This window comes from Lampetra planeri, chromosome 31, assembly GCF_965212315.1.
Source record: "Lampetra planeri chromosome 31, kcLamPlan1.2.h2, whole genome shotgun sequence".
In the NCBI taxonomy this organism is placed as follows: domain Eukaryota; kingdom Metazoa; phylum Chordata; class Hyperoartia; order Petromyzontiformes; family Petromyzontidae; genus Lampetra; species Lampetra planeri.
This window is the reverse complement of record NC_136137.1, coordinates 8610601-8635399: the sequence shown is the minus strand read 5'-3', so window position 1 is coordinate 8635399 and position 24799 is coordinate 8610601. Positions and strand designations below refer to the sequence as shown.

Below are 24799 nucleotides of genomic sequence, written 5' to 3'. Positions count from 1 at the left end.
ACTCAGCCTTAACATGACGATTACCTGGCGCGGTGTGAAAAACATCGCCACTGGGGAGAGAAACGCGACCGGACGTGGTTTCTGACCACGCCACCCCCACGCGCCCCTTAATAGGCGCTCGTTAACAGAACTTGCCCCAACAGCCTTTTAAAGGCTACAACGGGGGGGTGGGGGGGACCTTTGTCTTTGTGTCGTGTGTGGGAGGGCTGGCTGTATTGAGTCTGTGTTGGCGAGGTTTGTGTTTCTCAAGGACTGAGCCGCCGATCCGGGCACCCGCCCCCCCACCACTTCCTCCATGCCCCAGTCCCACACACACACACACCCCGTCACACACGCACACACACCCCCGTCGCACACGCACACACGTCACACACACACACAAACCCGTTCTACACACACACTCGTCCCACACACACACTCGTCCCACACACACACACACCCGTCACACACACACCCACGCACACGTCATACACCCACGCACACGTCCCACACACACACACCCATCCTACACACACACACTCGTCCCACACACACGTCCCACACACCCGTCCCACGCCTCCTACCCAACTGCATGCCTCAACCTCCTTATCAGCACACACAAATACACGCTCGTATACACATACACACAGACACACAAAATACCTGTACATACGTACACATGTACACACAGTACTGTACATGCAAAAAGAGGCAAAGAGAGCCAGAACTGTTGGGGCAAGTGCTGTTAGTCAGTATCACATATGAAGGCCGACACACGGTACACTAGGGGGTGGGTGGCCAACACGAGGCCCGGTCGCCTTTGTCTCCCCAATGGTGATGTTTACACACAGTGGTAGTTATTTGAGGTTGAGTCGACCTAGGAGAGGCCCAGGACTGGTTCACCGCTAACCGCTGCACGAACACACACGCACTACTAGCACGTGTTCACACTCTCAGTATATTCTTGGTTCTTTCGGTAAAGGCACGTAGAATGGAAATAATAAAATAATAAAAATACAACATACTAAAATAATATTTTATTATTTCCATTCTACGTGACTTTACCGAAAGAACCAAGAAGATGAATCCCTGCAGTCACGAAAGCTTTAAATCGAAACTCTCAGTATCGTCTGCCTTTCCTGGACAATGTTCTGGACTGTGGCAGCAAGTGGGTGTTTGGAGGGAGGTGTGAGAGGGGGACCGTCATGGGCATGGCAATGTGTGGGGGGGGCAGTGGGCAGTGGGCATGAGTCGGGGTGGGGGGGGCGCAGTGGGCACGGCTGTGTTGGGGGATGGGCATGGCTGAGGCCAGGGGAAGGGGGACAGAGATGGGGCATGTCTCTGGGGATCAGGGATGTGTGGGGGAAGGGGCAGGTGGCATGGCTCAAGGACGGGTACGGGAGGCAGTGGGCACGTCTAGGGATAAGAGCGGGCAGTGGGCATGGCTGTGTGGGGGGAGGGGCACGGGGGTAAGGCTGGAGGAGGAGGGGGGGAGGGCTGGTTCTTCTGCCGGAGTCTGGGGGATGGGCTGTAGGGGGGCGTTTTCTTCCCCGAGGGGTATTGCGAGGAACAACTGCACTTTAAGCGACGTCGCCTTGTCGACCATGCGAGGTTTTTTATTTTATTTTTAAATGTCATTGCTGTTGCCTTTGCCACTGCTGGTGTAAATGAACGTGGCCTTTAGGCCGGCGGAGGGCGGGGGGGAATTGAGGGGGTTACATGTTGCCAATCAATTTCGTTACAATGGATAGCTGTGGTTAGTGTTGTGACGTAAGCAAGAACTACAAATCTACGTGGACTGCTGGAATATATAGATGGCGATCGCCCTGAATGTCATGGAAGCGATTGTTGATCGCGTGTAAATAGATGATGTAGGAAGGGGGGTGACCTGTTCCTCGTTGGCCGTCGGCAGTCCCCCTTGCATGGCCCCCACGGCTGCCGCCATGTGCTGCTTGCTGGAGGTGACGCTCTTAGCGTGGTCCTAGGAGCAGCGAGCACAGCACACACACCCATACACACCACAGCATACACACGATCACGTACACACCATAGCCACAGCGTACACACGATAGCATGCATACCTTAGCAATAGCATGCACACTTTAGCATGCATCCCGTAGCCATAGCACACTATAGCATACACCCCCATCGCAAATAGAATACACGCCATAGCATAAAGACACTAGAGAATGCACAGAAAGGTATACACTCAATTTCAATAGAATATACCCGAGAGCACACGTTACCTTCTCACAATGTGATCATCACACACCCCACTTCCACCTCGATCACGCACACAATACTACACCCCTTTCACACCTCGCACCCCGGTCACACAGCACAACGCCCTTCACACCCCGGTCACACACACACACACTCCACCTCACATCCCGGTCACACACACACACTCCACCTCACACCCACTCCACCTCACACCCCGGTCACACACACACACGCAAACCTGATACCTTGAGCTCACACACACACTCCACCTCACAACCCGGTCACACACACACTCCACCTCACACCCCGGTCACACACACACAAACCTGATACCTTGAGCTCACACACACACTCCACCTCATACCCCGGTCACACACACACTCCACCTCACACCCCGGTCACACACACACAAACCTGATACCTTGAGCTCACACACACACTCCACCTCATACCCCGGTCACACACACACTCCACCTCACACCCCGGTCACACACACAAACCTGATACCTTGAGCTCACACACACTCCATCTCACACCCCTCTCACACCGCGCACTCCCACCAGACAGACGCAGCACATCCCGTTTGCTCGCACACCCCCCCCAACACCCCCCTCGAACCCCCCCCTCGCCCCCCCCACCACACCCCCCTCGTACACCCCTCGCACCTCTCGCGCACCCCCCTCGCACCCCCCCTCGCACCCCCATCGCACCCCCCCTCGCACCCCACGTCGCCCCCCCCCCGCACCCCCCTAGCACCCCCCTCTCGCCCTCCCCCCGCACCCCCCCTCGCACACCCCCCTAGCACCCCCTCGCACCCCCCTCGCACCCCCCTAGCGCACATCACGTCGCCCCCCCCCTCGCACCCCCCGTGGCCCCGCCCCTGCTCGCATGCCCCGCCTCCACTCGCAGGCGGGGGGGGGAGGAGCGTTGGTGGTGGTCGCACGACTCCGACTCGTGCCGGCGTTGGTCGTGCGAGTGCCGTCAGTACGAGCAGCAGCAGCGTTAGTTGCTTGTAGTAGTAGCAGCAGCAGCAGCAGTGTTAGTTGCTTGTAGTAGTAGCAGCGTCGGCGGCAGCGTTGGTCATTGTTAGTAGCAGTGTTTGTGGTTCGTAGTGTTAGTGGAAGTGGCAGTAGCAGTGTTGGTCGTGTTATACGAGTAGCAGTGTGTGGTTCGTATGTTAGTGGCTTGTGAAAGTTGCGGTAGCAGTGTTGGTCGTGTTATATGAGTAGCAGTGTGTGTGGTTCGTAGCAGTGTTAGTAGCGGTGGTCGCTGTGTCACCGGTAGTATTTTTGAAAGTCAATTCCTGGGCGCAGACACAAAAGGCCCCAAAACGTCAAGCGGCCATCAACAGGCAGCACAATCGAGAGTTAACACACGTGCCTGTAGTATTATCGTTTAAAAGGAGTAAGTAGTTAGTGGTAGTATTGGTGGTTTTATTTCTCGTTGTAGAGCTGTTGGTGCCGATAGTCAGCAGTAGTGCTTTCAGGAGTCGGTGGCAGTGTTAATAATAGGTCAGAATAGTATTCGTAGTTGGTGGTGGTGTTGTGAGTTAGCGGCGGTGGTTGGTGTCGGCTCGCGTGCTCGCCATGTCCTCGGCAGAAGAGGCAAGCAGCGGGGCCAAGAAGGCGACCAAGAGTAAACTCTTCGAGTTCCTCGTGCACGGCATCGTGAGTCCACCACTCCTCCTCCTCCTCGTGTGTCTCCCAGCTCTCCCCCTCTTCCCCCCCCTCACGTCTCCCAGCCCCCCCCCCCTCCTCACGCCTCCCAGCTCCCCCCCCCCTCCTCACGTCTCCCAGCTCCCCCCCCTCCTCACGTCTCCCAGCTCCCCCCCCTCCTCACGCCTCCCAGCTCCCCCCTCCTCACGTCTCCCAGCTCCCCCCTCCTCACGTCTCCCAGCCCCCCCCCTCCTCACGCCTCCCAGCTCCCCCCTCCTCACGTCTCCCAGCTCCCCCCTCCTCACGTCTCCCAGCCCCCCCCCCCTCCTCACGCCTCCCAGCTCCCCCCTCCTCACGTCTCCCAGCTCCCCCCCCTCCTCACGCCTCCCAGCTCCCCCCTCCTCACGTCTCCCAGCTCCCCCCTCCTCGCGTCTCCCAGCTCCCCCCCCCTCCTCACGCCTCCCAGCTCCCCCTCCTCACGTCTCCCAGCTCCCCCTCCTCACGTCTCCCAGCCCCCCCCCCTCCTCACGTCTCCCAGCTCCCCCCCCCCTCCTCACGCCTCCCAGCTCCTCCCTCCTCACGTCTCCCAGCTCCCCCCCCTCCTCACGCCTCCCAGCTCCCCCCTCCTCACGTCTCCCAGCTCCCCCCCCCCCTCCTCACACCTCCCAGCTCCCCCCTCCTCACGTCTCCCAGCTCCCCCCCCTCCTCACGCCTCCCAGCTCCCCCCCCTCCTCACGCCTCCCAGCTCCCCCCTCCTCACGTCTCCCAGCCCCCCCCCTCCTCACGTCTCCCAGCTCCCCCCCCCCTCCTCACGCCTCCCAGCTCCCCCCTCCTCACGTCTCCCAGCCCCCCCCCCCCTCCTCACGCCTCCCAGCTCCCCCCTCCTCACGTCTCCCAGCTCCCCCCCCTCCTCACGCCTCCCAGCTCCTCCCTCCTCACGTCTCCCAGCTCCCCCCCCTCCTCACGTCTCCCAGCCCCCCCCCCTCCTCACGTCTCCCAGCTCCCCCCCCCCTCCTCACGCCTCCCAGCTCCTCCCTCCTCACGTCTCCCAGCTCCCCCCCCTCCTCACGCCTCCCAGCTCCCCCCTCCTCACGTCTCCCAGCTCCCCCCCCCCCTCCTCACACCTCCCAGCTCCCCCCTCCTCACGTCTCCCAGCTCCCCCCCCTCCTCACGCCTCCCAGCTCCCCCCCCTCCTCACGCCTCCCAGCTCCCCCCTCCTCACGTCTCCCAGCCCCCCCCTCCTCACGTCTCCCAGCTCCCCCCCCCCTCCTCACGCCTCCCAGCTCCCCCCTCCTCACGTCTCCCAGCCCCCCCCCCCCTCCTCACGCCCTCCCAGCTCCCCCCTCCTCACGTCTCCCAGCTCCCCCCCCTCCTCACGCCTCCCAGCTCCTCCCTCCTCACGTCTCCCAGCTCCCCCCCCTCCTCACGTCTCCCAGCCCCCCCCCTCCTCACGTCTCCCAGCTCCCCCCCCCCCTCACGTCTCCCAGCTCCCCCCTCCTCACGTCTCCCAGCCCCCCCCCCCCTCCTCACGCCTCCCAGCTTCTCCCTCCTCACGTCTCCCAGCTCCCCCCCCTCCTCACGTCTCCCAGCTCCCCCCCCTCCTCACGTCTCCCAGCTCCCCCCTCCTCACGTCTCCCAGCTCCCCCCTCCTCACGTCTCCCAGCCCCCCCCCTCCTCACGTCTCCCAGCTCCCCCCCCCTCACGTCTCCCAGCTCCCCCCTCCTCACGTCTCCCAGCCCCCCCCCCCCTCCTCACGCCTCCCAGCTTCTCCCTCCTCACGTCTCCCAGCTCCCCCCCTCCTCACGTCTCCCAGCCCCCCCCCCTCCTCACGTCTCCCAGCTCCCCCCTCCTCACGTCTCCCAGCTCCCCCCCCCTCACGTCTCCCAGCCCCCCCCCTCCTCACGTCTCCCAGCTCCCCCCTCCTCACGTCTCCCAGCTCCCCCCTCCTCACGTCTCCCAGCCCCCCCCCTCCTCACGTCTCCCAGCTCCCCCCCCCTCACGTCTCCCAGCCCCCCCCCCCTCCTCACGTCTCCCAGCTCCCCCCTCCTCACGTCTCCCAGCTCCCCCCTCCTCACGTCTCCCAGCCCCCCCCCCTCCTCACGCCTCCCAGCTCCCCCCCCTCCTCACGTCTCCCAGCTCCCCCCTCCTCACGTCTCCCAGCTCCTCACGTCTCCCAGCTCCCCCCTCCTCACGTCTCCCAGCCCCCCCCCCTCCTCACGTCTCCCAGCTCCCCCCCCCCTCCTCACGCCTCCCAGCTCCTCCCTCCTCACGTCTCCCAGCTCCCCCCCCTCCTCACGTCTCCCAGCCCCCCCCCCTCCTCACGTCTCCCAGCTCCCCCCCCCCCTCACGTCTCCCAGCTCCCCCCTCCTCACGTCTCCCAGCCCCCCCCCCTCCTCACGCCTCCCAGCTCCTCCCTCCTCACGTCTCCCAGCCCCCCCCCCTCCTCACGCCTCCCAGCTCCCCCCTCCTCACGTCTCCCAGCTCCCCCCCTCTCCTCACGTCTCCCAGCTCCCCCCCCTCCTCACGTCTCCCAGCTCCCCCCCCCTCACGTCTCCCAGCTCCCCCCTCCTCACGTCTCCCAGCCCCCCCCCCTCCTCACGTCTCCCACCTCCCCCCCCCCCTCACGTCTCCCAGCTCCCCCCTCCTCACGTCTCCCAGCCCCCCCCCCTCCTCACGCCTCCCAGCTCCTCCCGCCTCACGTCTCCCAGCTCCCCCCCCTCCTCACGCCTCCCAGCTCCTCCCCTCCTCCTCCTCACGTCTCCCAGCTCCCCCCCCCCACCTCCTCACGTCTCCCAGCTCCCCCTCCTCACGCCTCCCAGCTCCTCCCTCCTCACGTCTCCCAGCTCCCCCCCCCCCTCCTCACGTCTCCCAGCTCCCCCCCCCCCCCTCCTCACGCCTCCCAGATTTTCCCCCCTCCTCCTTACGCCTCCCACTTCTACCCCTCTTTCCCCTCCTCACGTCTCCCAGCTTTCCCCCTCCTCCTCACAGCTCTCCCAGCTTTCCCCCCCCTCCTCCTCATGTCTCCCAACTCTCCCCCCCTCTTCACGTCTCCCAGCTCTCCCCCCCCCCTCCTCCTCACGCCTCCCACTTCTACCCCTCCTCCTCCTCACGTCTCCCAGCTTTCCCCCTCCTCCTCCTCACAGCTCTCCCCCTCCTCGTGTCTCCCAGCTCTCCTCACATCTGCCAACTCTCCCATGCATCTCATGTCTCTCCTTGTGTCACACCTCTCCTTGTATCTCCTCTACTTTTTGTCTCCACTGCTCGTCGTGTCTCCTCCAAATCTCATTCAAGTGTCAGCTCTCTTTGTATCCCAATGTTTCTGTCGTGTCTGTGCTCCTCCGAGTGCCTCCCAAACAAACTCTCTCATGTGTCTCCTCTCTGTCTTCTCTCCTTGTGTCTCCCCTACTCCTATGTCCCTCCTCTCTTCATCTCTCCTCTCCTCACGTCTCCAAAGCTCACCCAAGTGTCTCGCCTCTTCGAGTTGTAGTTGCGTGTGTAGGCGTGAGTAAACATGGCTGTGGGTGAATGTGCAGGTATTGGATGACTGGTACCGGCGGTGTTAAGATTGACCTCTGTGGAGGAGGTTCGTAAAGGACGCTGATGTGCAGTTGGAGGCAGTCTCCCTCAAAGAACAGCGGAGAGCAGAGGAGCGGCTATAATGCAGCAAGTTGGCACAGTAGTGGGCACAGGTGGTGCATCTGCCAGTCATCTCAGTCAACCCATGGCACCCGGGTCTGTCCTATGACCTGCCAGTGAGCCCTGGACACTTCACGTGGCCTCAAAGTGCACATAGCCTGGCACTAGCACCATGGTGACGTCACCGCCACTTATGGGCGAATGACGGTTGTTGAAGGTATGGGGAGCAGTCGTGTAGAGGTTAGCGCACTGCGTAACAAACCCAGCGACCCATGTTAGATTCACGCTCACGGCCATTATCGGTGACGGTTATCTGAATTGATCCTGGCTCTCCCCTATGTCGACTACCTGGTGTGGTGTGTAAACATCAGCACGAGGGAGACAAAGGCGGCTGGTCATTGTGTTCGCCACCCATCCCCTCGCGTGCCGTGCTGGCCTTCATAGATGCTCGCCAACAGAACTTGCGCCATCAGTCTGTTAAGGCTATCTTTGTATGACTGTGTGTGTATGGGTATGAGCCAATACCAACACCAGTGACGATTATCTGAACCTATCCTGGGCCTCCCCTAGATCAACTCAACCTCAAATGAATACCTGGTGTGTAAACCTCATCACTGGGGAGACAAAGGCGGCCGAGCGTGGTGTTGGCCATCCACTCCTTTGTGTGCCGTGCCAGCCTTCAAAGGTGCTCGCTAACAGCATTTGTCTGAAAATTATTTTAAGGCTATATGGGAGATCTTTGGTTGTGTTGGCTATCACGTAGCCGCATGCCCAGCTACCGCATGCCCAAGCAGCTTCTGTTTGGCCGGATAGAGGGGTCTAAATGGGCACGGCACAGGCTAGAAAGGAGATGGACCGATGCGGTACAGGAAGATGTGGAGATGATTGTACTTGCAGATGACCGGCACCAGCGGTGTCAAGGTCGTCTTCTGTAGTGGAGGCTTGTGAAGGACGTTGCTGAGCAGTTCGGAGGCATTCGCCCTACAGCAACAGTGGAGATTGGAGAAGTGACGCTCACGACAAGGAGCGGAGCGGCTAAAACGTAGCAAGTTGGCAGAGTAGGGAGCACAAGTACATCTGCCAGTCTTCTCAGTCAATCAACCCATAACACCTGGGCCTGTCTTGTGACCTGACAGCGAGCCTTTAACACTTCATGTGGCCTCAAAGTGCACCTAGCCTGGTACAAGCATCATGATGATGTTACCGCCACCTAGTGGTGAATGGCGTTTGATGTTATTGTTGTTTGGGTGGGTGTGGGTATGTGTGTGTTCATCCTCTGTACTGCGTAGAGATAAGCGTGCTCTTGAAAGAGGCTAGTGAAAGGGTTTTGTATGGAGTGTGGGGCACGAGCCCAGGGCACATGGCCTTGGTGGAAGATCGGGCTGTCTGCCTGCATGGGGGTGTGTGTGGGTGTCTGAAAGCGCTAGTTGGGGTGCAGTTGTGTGGCTGGGGTGTGTCGCGTTGGTCTGTTTAGGTGGTGTGCCCTAAGTGTTTGGGGATTGGTAAAGTAGCAGTTAGCATGCTGCGCTACGAACCCAGCTACCCGAGTTCGATTCCCACTCACGGCAAAGACCAGTGACAATTGTCTTAATTGGTCCTGTGCTTCCCCTAGGTCGACTCGGCCTCAAATGAGTACCTGCTGCAATGTGTAGACATCGCCACTGGGGAGACGAAGGCGGCCAGGTGTGGTGTTGGCCACCCGTGACGGCCTTCATAGGTGCTTGCTAACGGCGCTTGCCCCATAAGTCTGTTGAGGTTTTATGGGGGGGATCTTTGTCTTTTATGTCTTAATGGTCTGGCTAGTGTAAGTGTGCCTGTGTGGTGTGTTTGTTTACAATGTGTGTCTGGCAGAGGTGTGTGTGTGTCTGTTGTTGTGAATGGTGTGGCTGGTGTGTATAGGTGGTCTGAATGGTCTGGGTGGAGTGTATATGGATGATGCGACAGTGGGTGGTTTGTGTGTGTGCGAGTGCTGTGTCGGCCAGAGTGTTTTGTCTAAATGATGTAGCTGGTGTGTGTTGGGTGATGTTTCTTTCTTGTTGATGTGTTTTAGTGTTTGGTCAGAATAGACTTATCCAGCTGGTGTCTCTGGGTGTGGTGAGTATCTGTCTGTGCGTCTGTGTGGGCTGTCCATCTGACTAGGGTGTCAGTTTGGGGTGTCTTTTTGAGTGTTGCGTCTGGCTGTTATCTCGTTGGATGTTGGTAGGGTGTTCCGTATTGGCTCCGTGTTGTGACGTCTTGTTGTGGAGAGTGGGGTATGTGGATGTGGTCGCCTCAGCCTTAAATGAGTGCCTGGTGCGGTGTGTAAACTTCACCACAGGGGAGACAAAGGCGGCCAGGCCTGGTGCTGGCCACCCACCCCCCTCGTGTGCCGTGACACCCTTCATAAGTGCTCGCAAACTGCACTTGCCGCAAAAGTCTGTTAAGGCTGTGCAGGTATCTTTGTGCTGTGGTTGGTACTGTGATAATAAATCAATAAGTATCCTTCCACAGAAAAGCCTCATTGAGTCTCAAGCTTTTCTTTTATGAGGGTCCCACACTGGGACGTTTGGCTAATTCTATCATGTTTTTTTTTCATGTGAAGGAAATTTGGAGAAGCCGGACTAAGCCCAGCCGTACAGATGGATTCAGTAACCCATCGCTTTACAGCCCCTTTCCTGGCCACCATGCCGTTGGGGTGTGTGGTTTGGGGTGTAGCGGTGTGTGTGGTTGGTGTGTGCAATTGCATGGGGCTTATTGCGTGTGTAATCTCTTAGGGTGTGCGTGTATGTAATGGCTACGTGGTGTCTATGCTTTGGGTGTGAACTCTTGGGGTGTGTGTGATCTTCCTGGTGTCTATAGTGTGTTTACGATCTCCATGGTGTGTAGTGTAGTGTCTACGGTGTGTGTGTCGTTGGGGTGTATGTGATCTCTCTGGGCTGTGCATGATTGTTGTGTCTTTGGTGTATGTCATCCCTATGATGTTTATGGTATCTATGTTATGCGCATTTTATGTATGTTATCTCTATGGCATGTGGGTGTGTGTGATGCCTTTGGCTTTTATATGATCTCTGTATTGAGTGGTGTGCGTACAGTCTCTGGTGCGTATATGATCTTTGTATTGTGTCTTTGGGTTGCATGTAAGATGTGTGTGTGAGCAGCTGTAAGCGAACGGTGCCCAGGGACCGTGTGTGAGTGACGCGGCGCAGGTGTGAGACGCGTTTTTAGCATCGACCGCCCCCCGTGGAGCAGCAGGGGGTTATGGGTGTGGGGGGGCGGTGTGCGAGGGGCTTCGCTCTCAGTCTGGCAGCGTGTGGCTACAGCCGCCAAGTGGCGGTGTCGTCACCTCGGTACTTGTGCCAGGCTAGGTGCACTTTGAGGCCTCGTAGAGTTTCGAAAGCTCGCTGCTAGCAGGGACATGGGACAGACCCAGGTGCCATGGGTTGCCTGACTGAGATGCACCACCTGTGCTCCCCACTGTCAACTTTTGTTGTGTTTAACCGCCCAGCGCTCCACTCGTTGTTGCGAGTGTCGCTCCTCTGCCCTCCACTGTTTTTGGAAGGCGACTGCCTCCACCCAGGAGCGTCCACACGAACCTCCTCTGCTTTACAGGTCGATCTTGACACCGCTGGTATCGTTCATCGCCAAGTTCACTCAGCTCCACATCCTCCTGCACTGCATCAGCCTACACATGATTACAACAAATGTAAATGATATAAATCCACTGCTGTCGTGGGGCACTGGGTTCGCCCGTGAACCCACTGCCCCACAACAGCAAGCGTTCCATTTCTGCCCAAAGCTGCCACTCTGCTCTGTTAATGTTTAACCCCCCCCCCCACTCAGCACGTGGGCTTGTTTTTTAATAACATACGCAATGAGTAAACACCCCCCTCCCCTTTACCACCTCCTCCCACTCCATCTCCACCGCCGCCGTCCCCTCCCCGTCCTCTAAACCCAGATCCGTTTGTATCGGCGGCGGTGAGGACGCGTTGCAGTGAGGACGGCCCGCGCCTCGCTAATTGCCGGGGGAGCCGGCTGCCTGCGATCGGTGTTAATTGCGCGCACGCCTTAGTGCGGGCAGCGATGGCACCGTCTCGCCCCCCTCTGCGATACCCTCACCCTCTCCCTCCCGTGGGTGGCGAGGCTGCCGTCCTCCGCGTGTCACCGTGTCCTCCGGTGTGACGCACGCACGCTCGTGCACGCGCGCCCGTGTTAAAAATACACGGGCAGCAGCAGCGCACGGGTTGAGGGCGTGCGTGTGTGGGTGATCATATGCGTGTGTTCGTGTGTGGGTACCTGGTTCAATAGGGGGAGCAGTCGTGCGGTGGGTTGGCGCATTGCACTACGAACCCGGAGACTCGAGTTTGATTTCCGCTCGCGGCCAACACCAGTGACGATTATCTGAACCAGTCCTGGACCTCCCCCGTAGGTCGACTCAGGCTCAAATGAGTACCTGGTGGAGATGTGTAAACATCCCCGTGGGCGGTGCTGGCCACCCACTCCTCCGTGTGTCGTGCTAACCTTCATAGGTGCTCGCTAACAACACTTGGTCCAACAGTCTGTTAAGGCTATGTACCTGGCACAAGCGCCATTATGTGTACAACACAGAGTGGCAGACAGTTGTTGTGTGGGTATGGCGTGTGTGTGCGGGGTGGGGGGGTTGTGCAGTTTTGCATGTGTGGTCGGGGGGTGTAGTGTGTAGATATAGGCGTGTTTGTGTGGGTGTTAAAGCATGTGGGTGTGAGCAGGACTGATAATGTGTGTGTGGGTTAGTGTTTTGTGTGTGTGTGTGGTATGGGTGTTTGGGTTGTGTATGCTGTCGGTCTAAGTGTATGTGTGTGTGTGGTACTGGTTGTGGGGTTGTTGTCAAGACAAATGGAGAGCGATAGTGTCGCGGTTAGCGCGCTGCGCTACGAACCCGATGACCCGAGTTGGATTCCCGCTCACAGCCAAGACAAGTGACGATTATCAGAAACAGACCTGGGCCTTCCCTAGGTCGACTCAGCCTCAAATGAGTACTTGGTACGGTGTGTGAAAATCATCGCCACTGGGGAGATCAAGGCGTGCCGGGCGTGGTGCGGCCACCCACCCCCTCGTGCACCGTGGTGGCCTTCATAGGTGCTCGCTAACAGCACTTGACCCAACAGTCTGTTCAGGTTATACTGACCAGCGCGGTCAGCCACCACTACCCGCATGGTGCGTAGAGGTCCTTATCCAGCGCTGGATTGATTAAAGGGTTGTACATCCTCAATGCATGTGTGCCATACGGTATATGTGTGTGTGTCATTAGAAAGAGTGCACAGTGGGTGGTGCATTGTGTTACTAAGCCAGTGACCCAGGTTCGATTTCCTGTTGCAATGTGCTGTCCCAGCCTTAAAAGGTGCATGCCAACAGCACTTGCCTCACCAGTCTCTTAAGGTTATACGAGGGCTCTATTGTCTTTACAAATCAGTGGGATATGTATTAATGGATCGCCTTGTATTTAGTATTGGTGTAATTGTGTAGGTGTGTGTGTGATCTCAGAGGGTGTGTAGGTTACTTGTGTACAGTATATGAATGGGAGTTTGTGGTTCCCTGTGTATATTTATAGGCGTGGGTGTGAGATGTTTTTTTAGTCACTGTCCAGAGGTGCTGTAAAGGAATTATCTACCCACCTTGAAATACGTGTGATATGTTTCATGCATCAATTTGATTGTGTTGAAACCAGGTGAGAACTCGAGAGATCAACAGAGCATCACTTGCAACAGTGACTTGGGAGCATTAGTTTTGCCAGTAGGGGGCAATTATTGCTGTTGTGTGTCCATGATTTCAATAGAGTGATTTGCGGTGTAAATTTTTTACTTAGTGAAGTTTGGACACTGATGCCGGCAATACAGTGGCCTCCTCTTGCAAACTTACATCACAGGATCTTTTAACGTCCACTGTGTGTGAAGCAGACGGCGCGTCATAGTATTCAGGTTACTATACACACCGCAGTATTCTTCAGGGTGGCTGGCAGATTCAAACTGTGAACTTCCACAACAAGTGGCGCTAGTGCTACCACCGTGCTGTGTCGCCGCCAAATATTATACACGTGCACACACGCACACATTAAGACAAAGGTCTTGTAGCCAACATGGGATGTTGGAGCAAGTGCTATTAGTGAGCACCTATGAAAGTCGACACTGTGCAAGCACCACGCCTGACCGCCTTTGTTTCCCCTGCGTTGACGTTTACTACACGCCCCACCAAGTTCTTGTTTATAAACCGGTTCTGATATTCGCTCTCGCCATTGTTAACCATAAGCGGGACGCGAATTCGGCCCTTTGGGGTTCGTAGCGTGGTGCGCTATCCGATGCGCCAGTGCCCCGCTGGTTGTTTCTGTTGCGGTTGCTGCCACTGCTCATGCCCTTTCCGTTATTGTTGTTGGTGCCGCCGTCGCCTTCCTCGTCATCTTCTTCGTCGACGCCGCGCAGCGACCCGGCATCCCGTCTGGCGGCCGCCTGCAGCCCTCGGGGCCCCCCATGGGCCCCCCGGCGGGGCCTCCGTACGGCGGGGGCCCCGTGATGGGTGGCGGGCCGGTGATGGGGGGCGGGGGACCCGGCATGGGGGGGCCGATGGGACCCATGGGCGGCGTGGGACCGCTGGGCATGCGGCCCGGCATGGGCCCCCCACCGCACCAGTCGTCCCCGCACGGCCCGGCCCTCACCATGGCAGACTCATCACGCAAGCGCCCAGCGCCGGCCTCCCAGGGCTCGCAGCTGGCGCAGCAGTCGCACCACCAGCAGAGCCGCAACCGCTGGTAAGACAGCCGCGGCTGGCCTGAGTTCGAGCGTGGGATCGGCCAAAACGTCCCCAACGCAGCATCCTCTCACCCAGTGCCACCAGTGTTACGATTCGTATTTGGTTTCCTATGGGTTACACAGGGTGGCCGAAAAGTCGGGATGTATCGGGTTATGATGTTTATTTTAACAGGGCACATCGGGCAGTTTTCATTAATTTCAACAATTGTTCAAAGTGACTTCGATTAAAATAAATGTATGCATGTATTATCTTTTGAAATGAATTTAGGACTTTTTTTTGTCCGAGTCCAGTTGAAATTCTTTGGACATTTGTCAATAATGTTTTGTTTCAATTAATTCGGGGTTTTTGGTTTTGTAAAACTATGGATATAATAATGAGTCCCGTTTTAAAGAATGATCTGTCACCTCTTCATCCATCTGTGTGTGTATCGGTCCATGTGTCTTCACCTGCTGTCTGCCTGTGTCCGCCGCGTGTCCCCAGTGCCAAGAAGAAGAAGATGGCCGATAAGGTGCTGCCTCAGAGGGTATGTTACCCCACGCCCGCACCGTACCTGGCAACAGTGGTAACGTGTCAACTGGTAACCTGTGGTAACGTGTTAACTGTGGAAACCTGTGGTAATCTATGGTGCCGTCCCTAGAGGGGCATGGCGTGCGATGTACTCACATCGCGGACATCACGTATCCAGCAGCATCGTGCATGTCACCTAGTATTTCCGTTACCTAGTATTGCCTAGCAAGGCATGGCGTGCGATTTACCGTCATCGCGGACACCCCGTAGGTGGGTGTAGTACCAGCCCTAGTGAGGGCTTGGTGAGCGCTGGGATAGCGCTCAGTGGCACCACGCGTGGCGTGCAGTGCCGACTCCCACCGGAGGGAGTGGGAGAGTGTCAGCCCGGGGACAGGGTGACCCTGGGCCATGGCACTCCGGTTGACCCCAAAGGCACGTGACCGGTAAAGTTTCCAGTGGGGGGCTAAGGTGGTGGTCACGTGTCCGGGATAGTTGTCTCAAGAAGAGTCGAGAGAGAGTAAGAGCTCTCTCTCAAAGGTGGGCGGGGCCAAGGGCGGAGCCGGCCCCGACCCGGGAGCATATAAGCCGGGTTCCCCGCAGGGACCGGGGTTGGTTGTTGCTACCGTCATCAGAATAGTCTCCAAACACGTGGTCCGAAACCCGAGCCGGGGTCTGGTCCGTTGTAGCTAACTCCCAGTGTGTTAGTGTAGTTAGCCGGGTGGTCCATCACCATAGGCTGTTATCTGGTAAAGGGGCAGCTACCCCTTTGTGTATTCGTGTTGGAGTAATAAATGTGTTGCCTCTAAGAAATACATCTGCGACTCAGTTGTTAACTGTGATCACGAGTGTTAACTCTGGTCATGGCGGTGACTGGCGTGCCCTTGTCTGCCGCGTGCAGGTGCGTGAGCTGGTGCCCGAGTCACAGGCCTACATGGACCTGCTGGCATTTGAGCGCAAGCTGGACCAGACTATCATGCGCAAGCGCCTGGACATCCAGGAGGCACTCAAGCGGCCCATGAAGGTGACGCATCTCTTCCGCAGAATCGCGACGGCGCACGGAACTCTCCCGATCGCGTGGGATTCCCGCCGACGGCCCCCTCCCTTGGTGCCACGGAACAATTCCTGATGTTTGGGACCGCCTGGGACGCGCTTAAAGTTAGAGGCGGCAGAATACTTTACTATAATGAGCCTCCTCCCCCCTCCTCAGCGTCAACTCACAACCCTCACTACAAAGGCAGAACCCTCGCGTCACGCTATCTCCGTAACACTGTTGAGACATCAAAGTAAAAAGGACGTCATCATGAACAAGGGATTATAACCTTTAAATTAAAAAAGTCTGTGTCACCGCGGCCTTACAAATGGCACACGAATGGATGCAATTAATATCGCGTCGCGGTCTGCTTTTCGCTTGCAAGTTTCAGATTTACTGCAATACGTCCTTGGACGGGCAAAAGGCTAGTTGATTATAATATTGGACCCGTTCGTGAATAACCCCATTTAAATACCACCTCGTGTCCGGGACCCTCGGGGCCCAGTGTGAGCAGGACGCACGCCCCGCTAGCTCTGAGAGCCTCCCCTCCTCCCCCCAGCTGGCACGTCTCTTAGTCTTCCCCACCTCTTGCGTGGCCATTGGAAAAATAGTTCCGCCAACCCTGGGGAGCCGCAACAATTAACTCCGTAAATAAGTGCGCGCATCGCCCATAACGTCGGTTGACATGCTATTTGTTGGAGTGTACCGCGTGTCATAAATGTGACGAAAGGAACTCTGTAATAGAAAGGGAGAGAGAAATGGTTGAGTGCGGTGAGCGCAGCTCTGCATCCGTGGGCGCGTGCCCCCAGTGCCACTAACTGCCGTCCCCATGTCCCTACGCTTCCCGTGTCTCCCACAGCAAAAGCGCAAGCTGCGTGTGTTCATCTCGAACACCTACAACCCCGCCAAGCCAGACGCCGAGGACGAGGAGGGCAGCATTGCATCGTGGGAGCTGCGCGTGGAGGGGCGGCTCCTGGACGACGTGCGTACGGTTTGTTGGGGGCAGGGGGGGTGCCTGGCGGCTACTGTGTGTAGTGGTGAGTGTGATAAGTGATGGTGTTATTTTGATGACTGTTGAGGTGGACGTGATGAGTGTGCTGAAGCCAAATGTCCAAATGTGGCGGTGATGGTGGCGAGTGCAGCGATGGTTGTGTTGGTGTGTTGCCGTCATTATGAGTTTCATCTTGTGCAATCGTTGTGTTGTCATGTTCTTCATTTCCCCGGTGCATGTCGTCCTCCGCAGATGACGTCGAACAAGTACGACACGAGCAAGCAGAAGCGCAAGTTCTCCTCGTTCTTCAAGAGCCTGGTCATTGAGCTCGACAAGGACCTCTACGGGCCCGACAACCACCTGGTGGAGGTGACCTACGACCCCCTCCACCCACGGCGTTAAAACCCAGCGCGGGCACACACACCTCCAAGCCAAATTATGAACCGCGACCTCTGACCGGTCACCCACAAACCACGAGTTGTTGCCCGCGACCTGCAACCCACACTATGATCATCTCGACCCGCAACCTGACCTGTGATCTTTTACCCATGGTCTGTGATCCTTGATCGGTGACCCCACAACTCACGTTGCAATCTACGTTCAGCGAACTGTGACCCATGACTTGACTCGTGGCTTAAACCTACAACCAAGGGCACCGCTGCGTTGTACAGCGCGTAGAGTAGCATGTACCCTTGCGTCATGTATGTTGAACCTCTTTCGCACCGTACGGAGCCAAACGTGCTAGTCGGAGGTGCAGGAATATAGAGGAAAATTCATTCCAGCTCTGCTCTAGCAGCTGCGCTCAAAGGCCGTGTGTCTTGGGTTGCCCCATGTGAAGTCTCAGCTTTGTTCATAAAGGGGGAAAAAAAAATATTTTTAAGTTCCGTCTTAGCAATATGGTGACATCATTCAACCGATCGCACGTTAGAACACACATGGTGACATCGCAGCGATATCACTAGGGTACAGTTGTGGATTTAGACTTGTACTGCGCGCCGTCCGGCACGACGTCCGTCGTTTCTCTCCACCTGCCCGGGAGCTTCTTTAGGCCCTTGTTCTGAAGAGGCTCCCAGCTTGTAGAAGCAAAACGTCGGACAATCGCGCCTGAACAACGCGCGCGGTACAACCCGAAGAAAACGCAGATAGCTGTGTACAGAACGACCGTGATAACCCACGCAGTGGTCTTTAAATATGTGTTATTCGTAAACAAAGCATCAACATACCTCATGTCCGACAACCCCGGGGCGCACAGCTAGGGTATGCGTGGGCCACGTCTCCATACATAGAACAAACCTGTCGACGCTTCTCAGTGCCTACTTTATTACAGACCAATTCAGACATTATTGGTGTCCGTATACATCTCAACGTTCATCCTACACAGTCCCATCACAAGGGAGAAACACAAACAAATGGACAGTGATTATTTTTTTTTGCCCTTATTGAAACGGCTGTACGCCGTATGGACCTGAACTCCATTTCCCTGCATGGGTTGACGGTATCGGTTGACAGGTATGATAGTATATGTATACTATGGGAACCTCATTTGCCAGTAAAAATATGATAATTGGTTCTTTACCCTTCTATCTGGCAACAAAACTGACACCTTTTTTACAAGGAGTCATGTTTGCATAGACCGCAATACCTGCAGTCATAATACAAACAAAAGAACATAACTCTGATAATGTGCACTGTCCTTAAAGTTGATTGATCCACACCCGAGACAGCTTTCCTTAGAGCCTAGTCTCATATGGGTTGCGCCTTTTGGCGTCATCTGGTCCAACCCATATGAGACTAGGCTCTAAGGAAAGCTGTCTCGGGTGTGGATCAATCAACTTTAAGGACAGTGCACATTATCAGAGTTATGTTCTTTTGTTTGTATTATGACTGCAGGTATTGCGGTCTATGCAAACATGACTCCTTGTAAAAAAGGTGTCAGTTTTGTTGCCAGATAGAAGGGTAAAGAACCAATTATCAGTATATGTATACATACATAGTGGGGGGGAGTGGTAAAATAGCGGTTAGCATGCTGCGTTGCGAATACAGCAACCGAATTTGATTCACACCAACGGCCAACAACACCAGCGACCAATGATCCGAACCAGTCCTGGGCCTCTCCTAGGTCGACTCTGCTTCAAATGACTCCCTGGTGCCGTGTGTAAACATCACCAGGAGGGAGACTTGAGGCGACCGGTCATAGTCCCGGGCCTACAGCCCCCTTGTGCGCCATGCTAGCCTTCATAGGTGCTACTCGCTGAAGCACTTGCCCCAACGGTCTGTTGAGGCTACGGGGGGGGATCTTTGTTCTTGTGTTATATCGAGCAGTGGCGCCCTCCTTTGCGTGAGCGGCGCCCGCCTCCCTCCCCACCGCGTGCAGCTGTCGCTGCCACCGTGACGACTCGCAACAGCTGCCCAATGTTGACTCGCTGTCCCCCATCCGTGCAGCACAAGCACAGGGAGGTTTTTGTTTCACTGTGCGTGGGGCGGGGGCGGGATGTAGGGTGAGTGAAGGTGGCACGTGGTGCGTGCGTGCGCGCGGAGGCGCGAGTGTAAAAACAAAGGCAGGCTGTTGGGGCAAGGGTTGCTGGCAAGCACTTGTTAAGGCCGGAACGGCACTCGAGGGAGGGGGTGGGGGGCTTAGCACCACGCCAGGCCGCCTTTGTCTCCCAAGTTTTGACGTTTATACACCTCACCAGGGGAGTCCCAGGACCGGTTCAAATTCACCACTGTTGTTAAATATTTTGCCACTGTTACAGTTGTGTGGCAAGCACCATTCTCGGCTGTCTTTAAACACTGCACCAAGTACTTGTTTAAGGCTTGGTCGATCTAGAGAAGGTGCAGGACCAGTTGGGATATCACTCGCCAGTGATGTTAGCCATGGCTGGGATTCGAACTCGGGTCACCGTGACAACTCACAATTCATAGAGCATTGAAATAAAAAGCTTACGAAAGGCAGAACAGCACATGAGGGGGTGGGGTAGCCAGATTCACGCCTGGTCGCCTTTAACTCTCTAACACTCAAGGGAGAATCTTTGTGTGTGTGCGAGCGTAGTATATGATCTACACCTGTGTGCGCATGTCATGTGATCAGTACGTGTGTGTGACGACTCGGCCTCAAATGAGTACCTGGTGCAGTGTGCAAACATTGCCACTGCGCAGAGAGAGGCGGCCGGGAGTGGTGCTGGCCGCCCACCCCCTCGTGTGCCATGCTGGCCCACTTGCCCCAACAGTCTGTGTAGGCTATAAGGGGGGGATTTTTGTCTTTGCAGTGGCACCGCACGCAGACCACTCAGGAGACGGACGGGTTCCAGGTGAAGCGCCCAGGTGACGTCAATGTGCGCTGCACTGTGCTGCTCATGCTGGACTACCAGGTGGGGAAGACACAGCACTGCCAGACACAGCACTGCCAGATACGGCACAAAAGCCACAGCACAATAGCCACAAAACTTCCATCCACAGCACTGCAGCCACAACACAACAGCCACAACACAACAGCAACAACACCACTCTTAACATACTGACATGCACCCACACACCCATACATCCACTTGGCCTAAAACATTCACGTAAACATCCACTATACCACCTAACCACTCATACATTCGCTCACTCACTCACCCACACAGGAACTCCCCAACAGTCATTCAAGCACACACCGACTCACTCGCCCACCCACAAACTCTCACGTTTTTTCTCTCATTTGCTCGCCCACCCACACACTGAACAACTTGCTCGCCCACCCACACACTGAATCACTTGCTCACCCACACACTGACTGGCTGATTTGCCCACGCACTACCTCAATTCCGCACAATTTTACCCACAAACTCTCTTGTTCCTACGCCGACTTACTCACTCGCCCACACACTGATATTCTCTAGCACCCACAAAGACACCAACTCACTCACCCGCCCACCGACCGACCCGCTCATCCACTCGCCCAGAAACTCACGCGCGCGCGTCCTCCCTCTCGTCCCCATGCAGCCGCCGCAGTTCAAGCTGGACCCGCGTCTGGCGCGATTGCTGGGGATCCACACGCAGACACGCCCTGTCATCATCCAGGCGCTGTGGCAGTACGTGAAGACTCACAAGCTGCAGGACTCGCATGAGCGCGAGTACATCCTCTGCGACAAATACCTGCACCAGGTGCCGCTCCCCTCCTCGCCTGCCCGCTCACTCGCCCGCTCGCTCGCCACGACGTGTCTCACGATCGTTGCGCTGCTCTCGCCGTGCGGTCGCAGATCTTCGAGTGCCCGCGCATGAAGTTCTCGGAGATCCCGCAGCGCCTGCACGCACTGCTCATCCCTCCCGACCCAATCATCATCAACCACATCATCAGGTGACGGTGACGCCGCCACTCGCTCGCGTGATTTCTGTCTGGTCGTCTCTGATCTGATTTCATTTTCGGTTAAACGTTCGCTCGGACGGCGGTCACCGACGCGCTCCGCCTCGGCGACCGTGCCACCTCATAGTCCTGTGCCGGACATCGCACAAGCGCTAAAAACAATTAACTAATTACTGACGGTAGGTGGGGGGGGCTACGTCCCACGTGACCCCACCGCCTCCATTCCACGGTGCCACAGACGGGTCATCACGCTGCTGCCGGTACCGCCGGTGGTACTGGTTGGAGCTGTGTGCCTAGATCCCTGCCCCTGTTGACCACGGACGTTGTCGCTCTGCTCCCCCAGTGTCGACTCCAACGACCAGAAGAAGACGGCCTGCTACGACATCGACGTGGAGGTGGACGACACCCTCAAGACGCAGATGAACTCGTTCCTGCTGTCCACTGCGAGCCAGCAGGAGATCGCCACGCTCGACACCAAGGTGCCTCCTCCCACCCCCTCCTCTCGGCCCCCGCGTCCACCCCCGCCAGCCCCCCCCAACCCCCCGCACGCATACACGCACGCGTCCGCTGACTCCGCGCGTGTCCCCCTCCTCCTACAGATCCACGAGACCATCGAGACGATCAACCAGCTGAAGATCCAGCGAGAGTTCATGCTGGGATTCGCACGCGACCCCCAGGGCTTCATCAACGACTGGCTCCAGTCGCAGTGTCATGACCTGAAGGCACGGAGCTGCTCCAGGCTCGCCGCCTGCCCCATGCCACGCACGCGGGCACAGCTGCCCCTCACCACCATGCACCGTCAGCTGTCGTTCACCCTCGCCAGCCGCGTTGTCGTTCAACTCTCGGCGCCGTGACCGCAACGGACCGCCACCGAACCACGCTGCCCGCAATACCCCTAGCCACCGCGAATACTCCCTCTCCCCACCAGCACCACCATCACCACCACTCGCCACACTTACAACAATACCAATACACACCCTCACCACATGAACTGCACTACCTCTACACACTGACCACCCCTAATCACCATTACCGCATTGACCACACTGCCCTAACTTTAACCCCCCCCACCCCTCCCCACCATGTCCCCGCTTGGAGTAGACGATGACGGATGTGGTCGGGAACCCCGAGGAAGAGCGCCACGCCGAGTTCTACTTCCAGCCGTGGGCGCAGGAGGCCGTGTGCCGCTACTTTTACTCCAAGGTGGGCGCCCAGCACTCGGGCACGGGGGGGAGACGGGCACAGGCAGCTCACACGGGAGGGAAACTGGCGCCGATGGTTCACACCGAGGCACAGCTCACACGGGACATGGGTGGCTTTCACAGGGCTCTGAGAACGTAGTGTGTGCATGGATTACACAGTGCGCACTGGGAATGCAGGCCAGACAAGTTGCACGAAACACCCAAGGCCACATGAGGGTCATTTCACTTGTGATCGCTCAAAACCGCGAAAAAAAAAAACTCTTTTGACCGCCTCCAATCTTGATGACATTTGGCACACGTTGCAGGTTCCATAGAGACATTACGAAATGCCGCAAATTATGGGTCAATGTTTTCCAGATGCCCGAGGGGGGGATTGGTGGCTAAATTTCGACGAGCACCAACTCCCTTAATTTTGGAGCTATATTTGAAATCTTGTTTTCAGCCTTCTCCAACCCCATATGCGGAGACGTAAGACATGCGAGATATTCCCAGAAAAGGTTAATGATTGTTGTGCAGCGAGTTTGGTGTCGTGCGTATGTTTGCACGTCCGTGGCGCACTTGTGCATGCGTGTGCCGCGCGTGTGCGTCTGTGGGTGGGCACGTGTCGTCGCGCAACATCACACGTGTGCGTTGGGTGCGTCTCCGTCCACAGGTGCAACAGCGGAGGCAGGAGCTGGAGCAGGCGCTGGGCATCCGCAACACCTAGCATGGTGCCACATGCTCGTGTACACGGGGGGGGGGGGGGGTGAGAGAGGGGGGCACGTGGGTGGTGATGGGCTACCAGATGACACCTCCCCTACAGCCCACAGCCGCCTCCCCGCCCCCCATCTCCACTCCCCTCTCCCCGGCAACTTAGAATGTCTGCTCGTCTCAGGTGAAGGCGCCGGTCTGCGTGTGCCGTCGTGACTGCTGGGGCAGCTCGCTGTAGATCTTATTCAGGTATCAGTAGTGGTTAGTTAACGACCCCCCCTCCCTTCCCCTCTCCTTCCCACAATCCTCGTGCTTCCCTAAACTCCCTTCTCCCCCTGCATTCCTCACTGCCCCCCCCCCCGCCAAGTGAGTTCTCAGCTGGTTTAAAAAAAATCTACTTGAAGCTTGAAACTCCCACCCACTCCCTTATTCATTCTATACTCATCTATCAATGGCTTATCTGCCATAAATGTTTTAGTCATCCTCAACTCATTCACCAATCAACCTCTGCTTATTACTTCAAACCTCACTGCCCTGACTCCTCGGGGTGACGACCACCACCATACCCAACATACCCAACCACCCAATGTCCACATACGTCAACCACCACTCCCGCCCTGTGATTACCATCATAACCACCCCACAATGTATACCACCCAGTGGCTGTCACCACCCCACATACCCAGTGACTATCACCATAGCAACCCAGTGACCACCAGCACCCACCCTGCTACCCATTATTGTCTTGGCCACCTCTGCATTTCCCAGCCACCGGACTTCATCCCCCGCTCCCCTCTCCCTCCACCCCCCATTCTAATCCCTGCCCAGTCCCTGGCCCATGTATCCTCGCCCCTGGGCTGCGTTTATGAGCTTTTCCCTGCTGCGCTCCGTAACGGATTTTTCTTCCCCAGAGCTCTCCGCCCCTTAAGGTACTCTGTCTCTTTAGTAGAAGTTAGGAACATTATCCTGATGAGAGCGGTAGAATGTGATGGCCGAAATTGGGTTTTTTTTTGTAAGAGCTGTGGTTTTAATTGCGTTGAGCATTTGTTACTCTTCAGCCAAGGGACCATTTTTGTGTCGTCTCACTGGTGTGACCGTAGTGGTGGGGAATATAAATCGGCCTTTTAAACTTCCTCACGCGTCCGAGTCTCTGTGGGTGGAAGAGGAGGCTGGAGGTGCCTGAGTCTGTGGGTCTCTATGAGAGTCTGTGAGGGTATGGGTCTCTCCTTATGAAAGTCTGTGGAGCTCCCTCTGTGAAACAGTCTCTGGATATCTCTCTGTGAAAGAGTCTGTGGATCTCTCTGAGTATGGGTCTCCGTGTGAGTGTTTTTGTGCGAGCCTGTGGGTCTCTTTGTAAATCTGTGGGTCTTTGAGTCTATTTGTGAGAGTCTTTGGGTCTCTGAGAGTGATTATCTGTGGTCTATGGGTCTGTGAGTCTTTCTCTATGCGAGTCTTGGTGTCTGTGCGAGTCTTTTTAGTGCGGGTCTGTGAGTCTGCGTCTCTGGGTCCCTGTGTGAGTTGTCGACAAACACATTCCTTTCTCCATCAAGTCACTACCGTGTCCATATTGACATCGGTTCAGGCGGACGTCCTTCTCCAATCAGGTGGAGACCTCTCGGTTGCCCTCACCCTTCCTGGATCCATAAAATCACGGACAATTCCACAGCCACTGTCGGCGAGACCCGGAATGAGACCATAACGCAGAGGTCATCGCGGCTCACCACGACGGACCCCTGCTGTCCGACTGCCTATTAATATTCAACGGCCCAGCAAGGCAGTACCCAG

At 56.8% G+C, this 24799-nt stretch overlaps 1 protein-coding gene across 3 annotated transcripts in view; it reads left to right on the top strand.

Annotated features, from left to right (window-relative positions):
- LOC144729178 (SWI/SNF-related matrix-associated actin-dependent regulator of chromatin subfamily D member 1-like) overlaps positions 1 to 24147 on the top strand; it is a 33094-nt gene extending 8947 nt beyond the window's left edge. The window contains exons 1-13 of one of the 3 annotated variants that reach the window (XM_078609213.1): positions 3648 to 3869; positions 13925 to 14250; positions 14733 to 14775; positions 15658 to 15780; positions 16649 to 16780; positions 17033 to 17149; positions 20047 to 20148; positions 20762 to 20923; positions 21019 to 21116; positions 21466 to 21601; positions 21722 to 21844; positions 22224 to 22325; positions 22977 to 24147. In XM_078609213.1, the coding sequence (XP_078465339.1) occupies positions 3789 to 3869; positions 13925 to 14250; positions 14733 to 14775; positions 15658 to 15780; positions 16649 to 16780; positions 17033 to 17149; positions 20047 to 20148; positions 20762 to 20923; positions 21019 to 21116; positions 21466 to 21601; positions 21722 to 21844; positions 22224 to 22325; positions 22977 to 23030 (1599 nt within the window). In that variant the 5' untranslated portion in view covers positions 3648 to 3788 and the 3' untranslated portion in view covers positions 23031 to 24147. Of the gene's footprint in view, positions 1 to 3647; positions 3870 to 13924; positions 14251 to 14732; positions 14776 to 15657; positions 15781 to 16648; positions 16781 to 17032; positions 17150 to 20046; positions 20149 to 20761; positions 20924 to 21018; positions 21117 to 21465; positions 21602 to 21721; positions 21845 to 22223; positions 22326 to 22976 lie in introns of those variants that run through there. The other 2 variants (XM_078609210.1, XM_078609211.1) reach the window with 2 other exon arrangements.
- Positions 24148 to 24799: the final 652 nt, after the last annotated feature.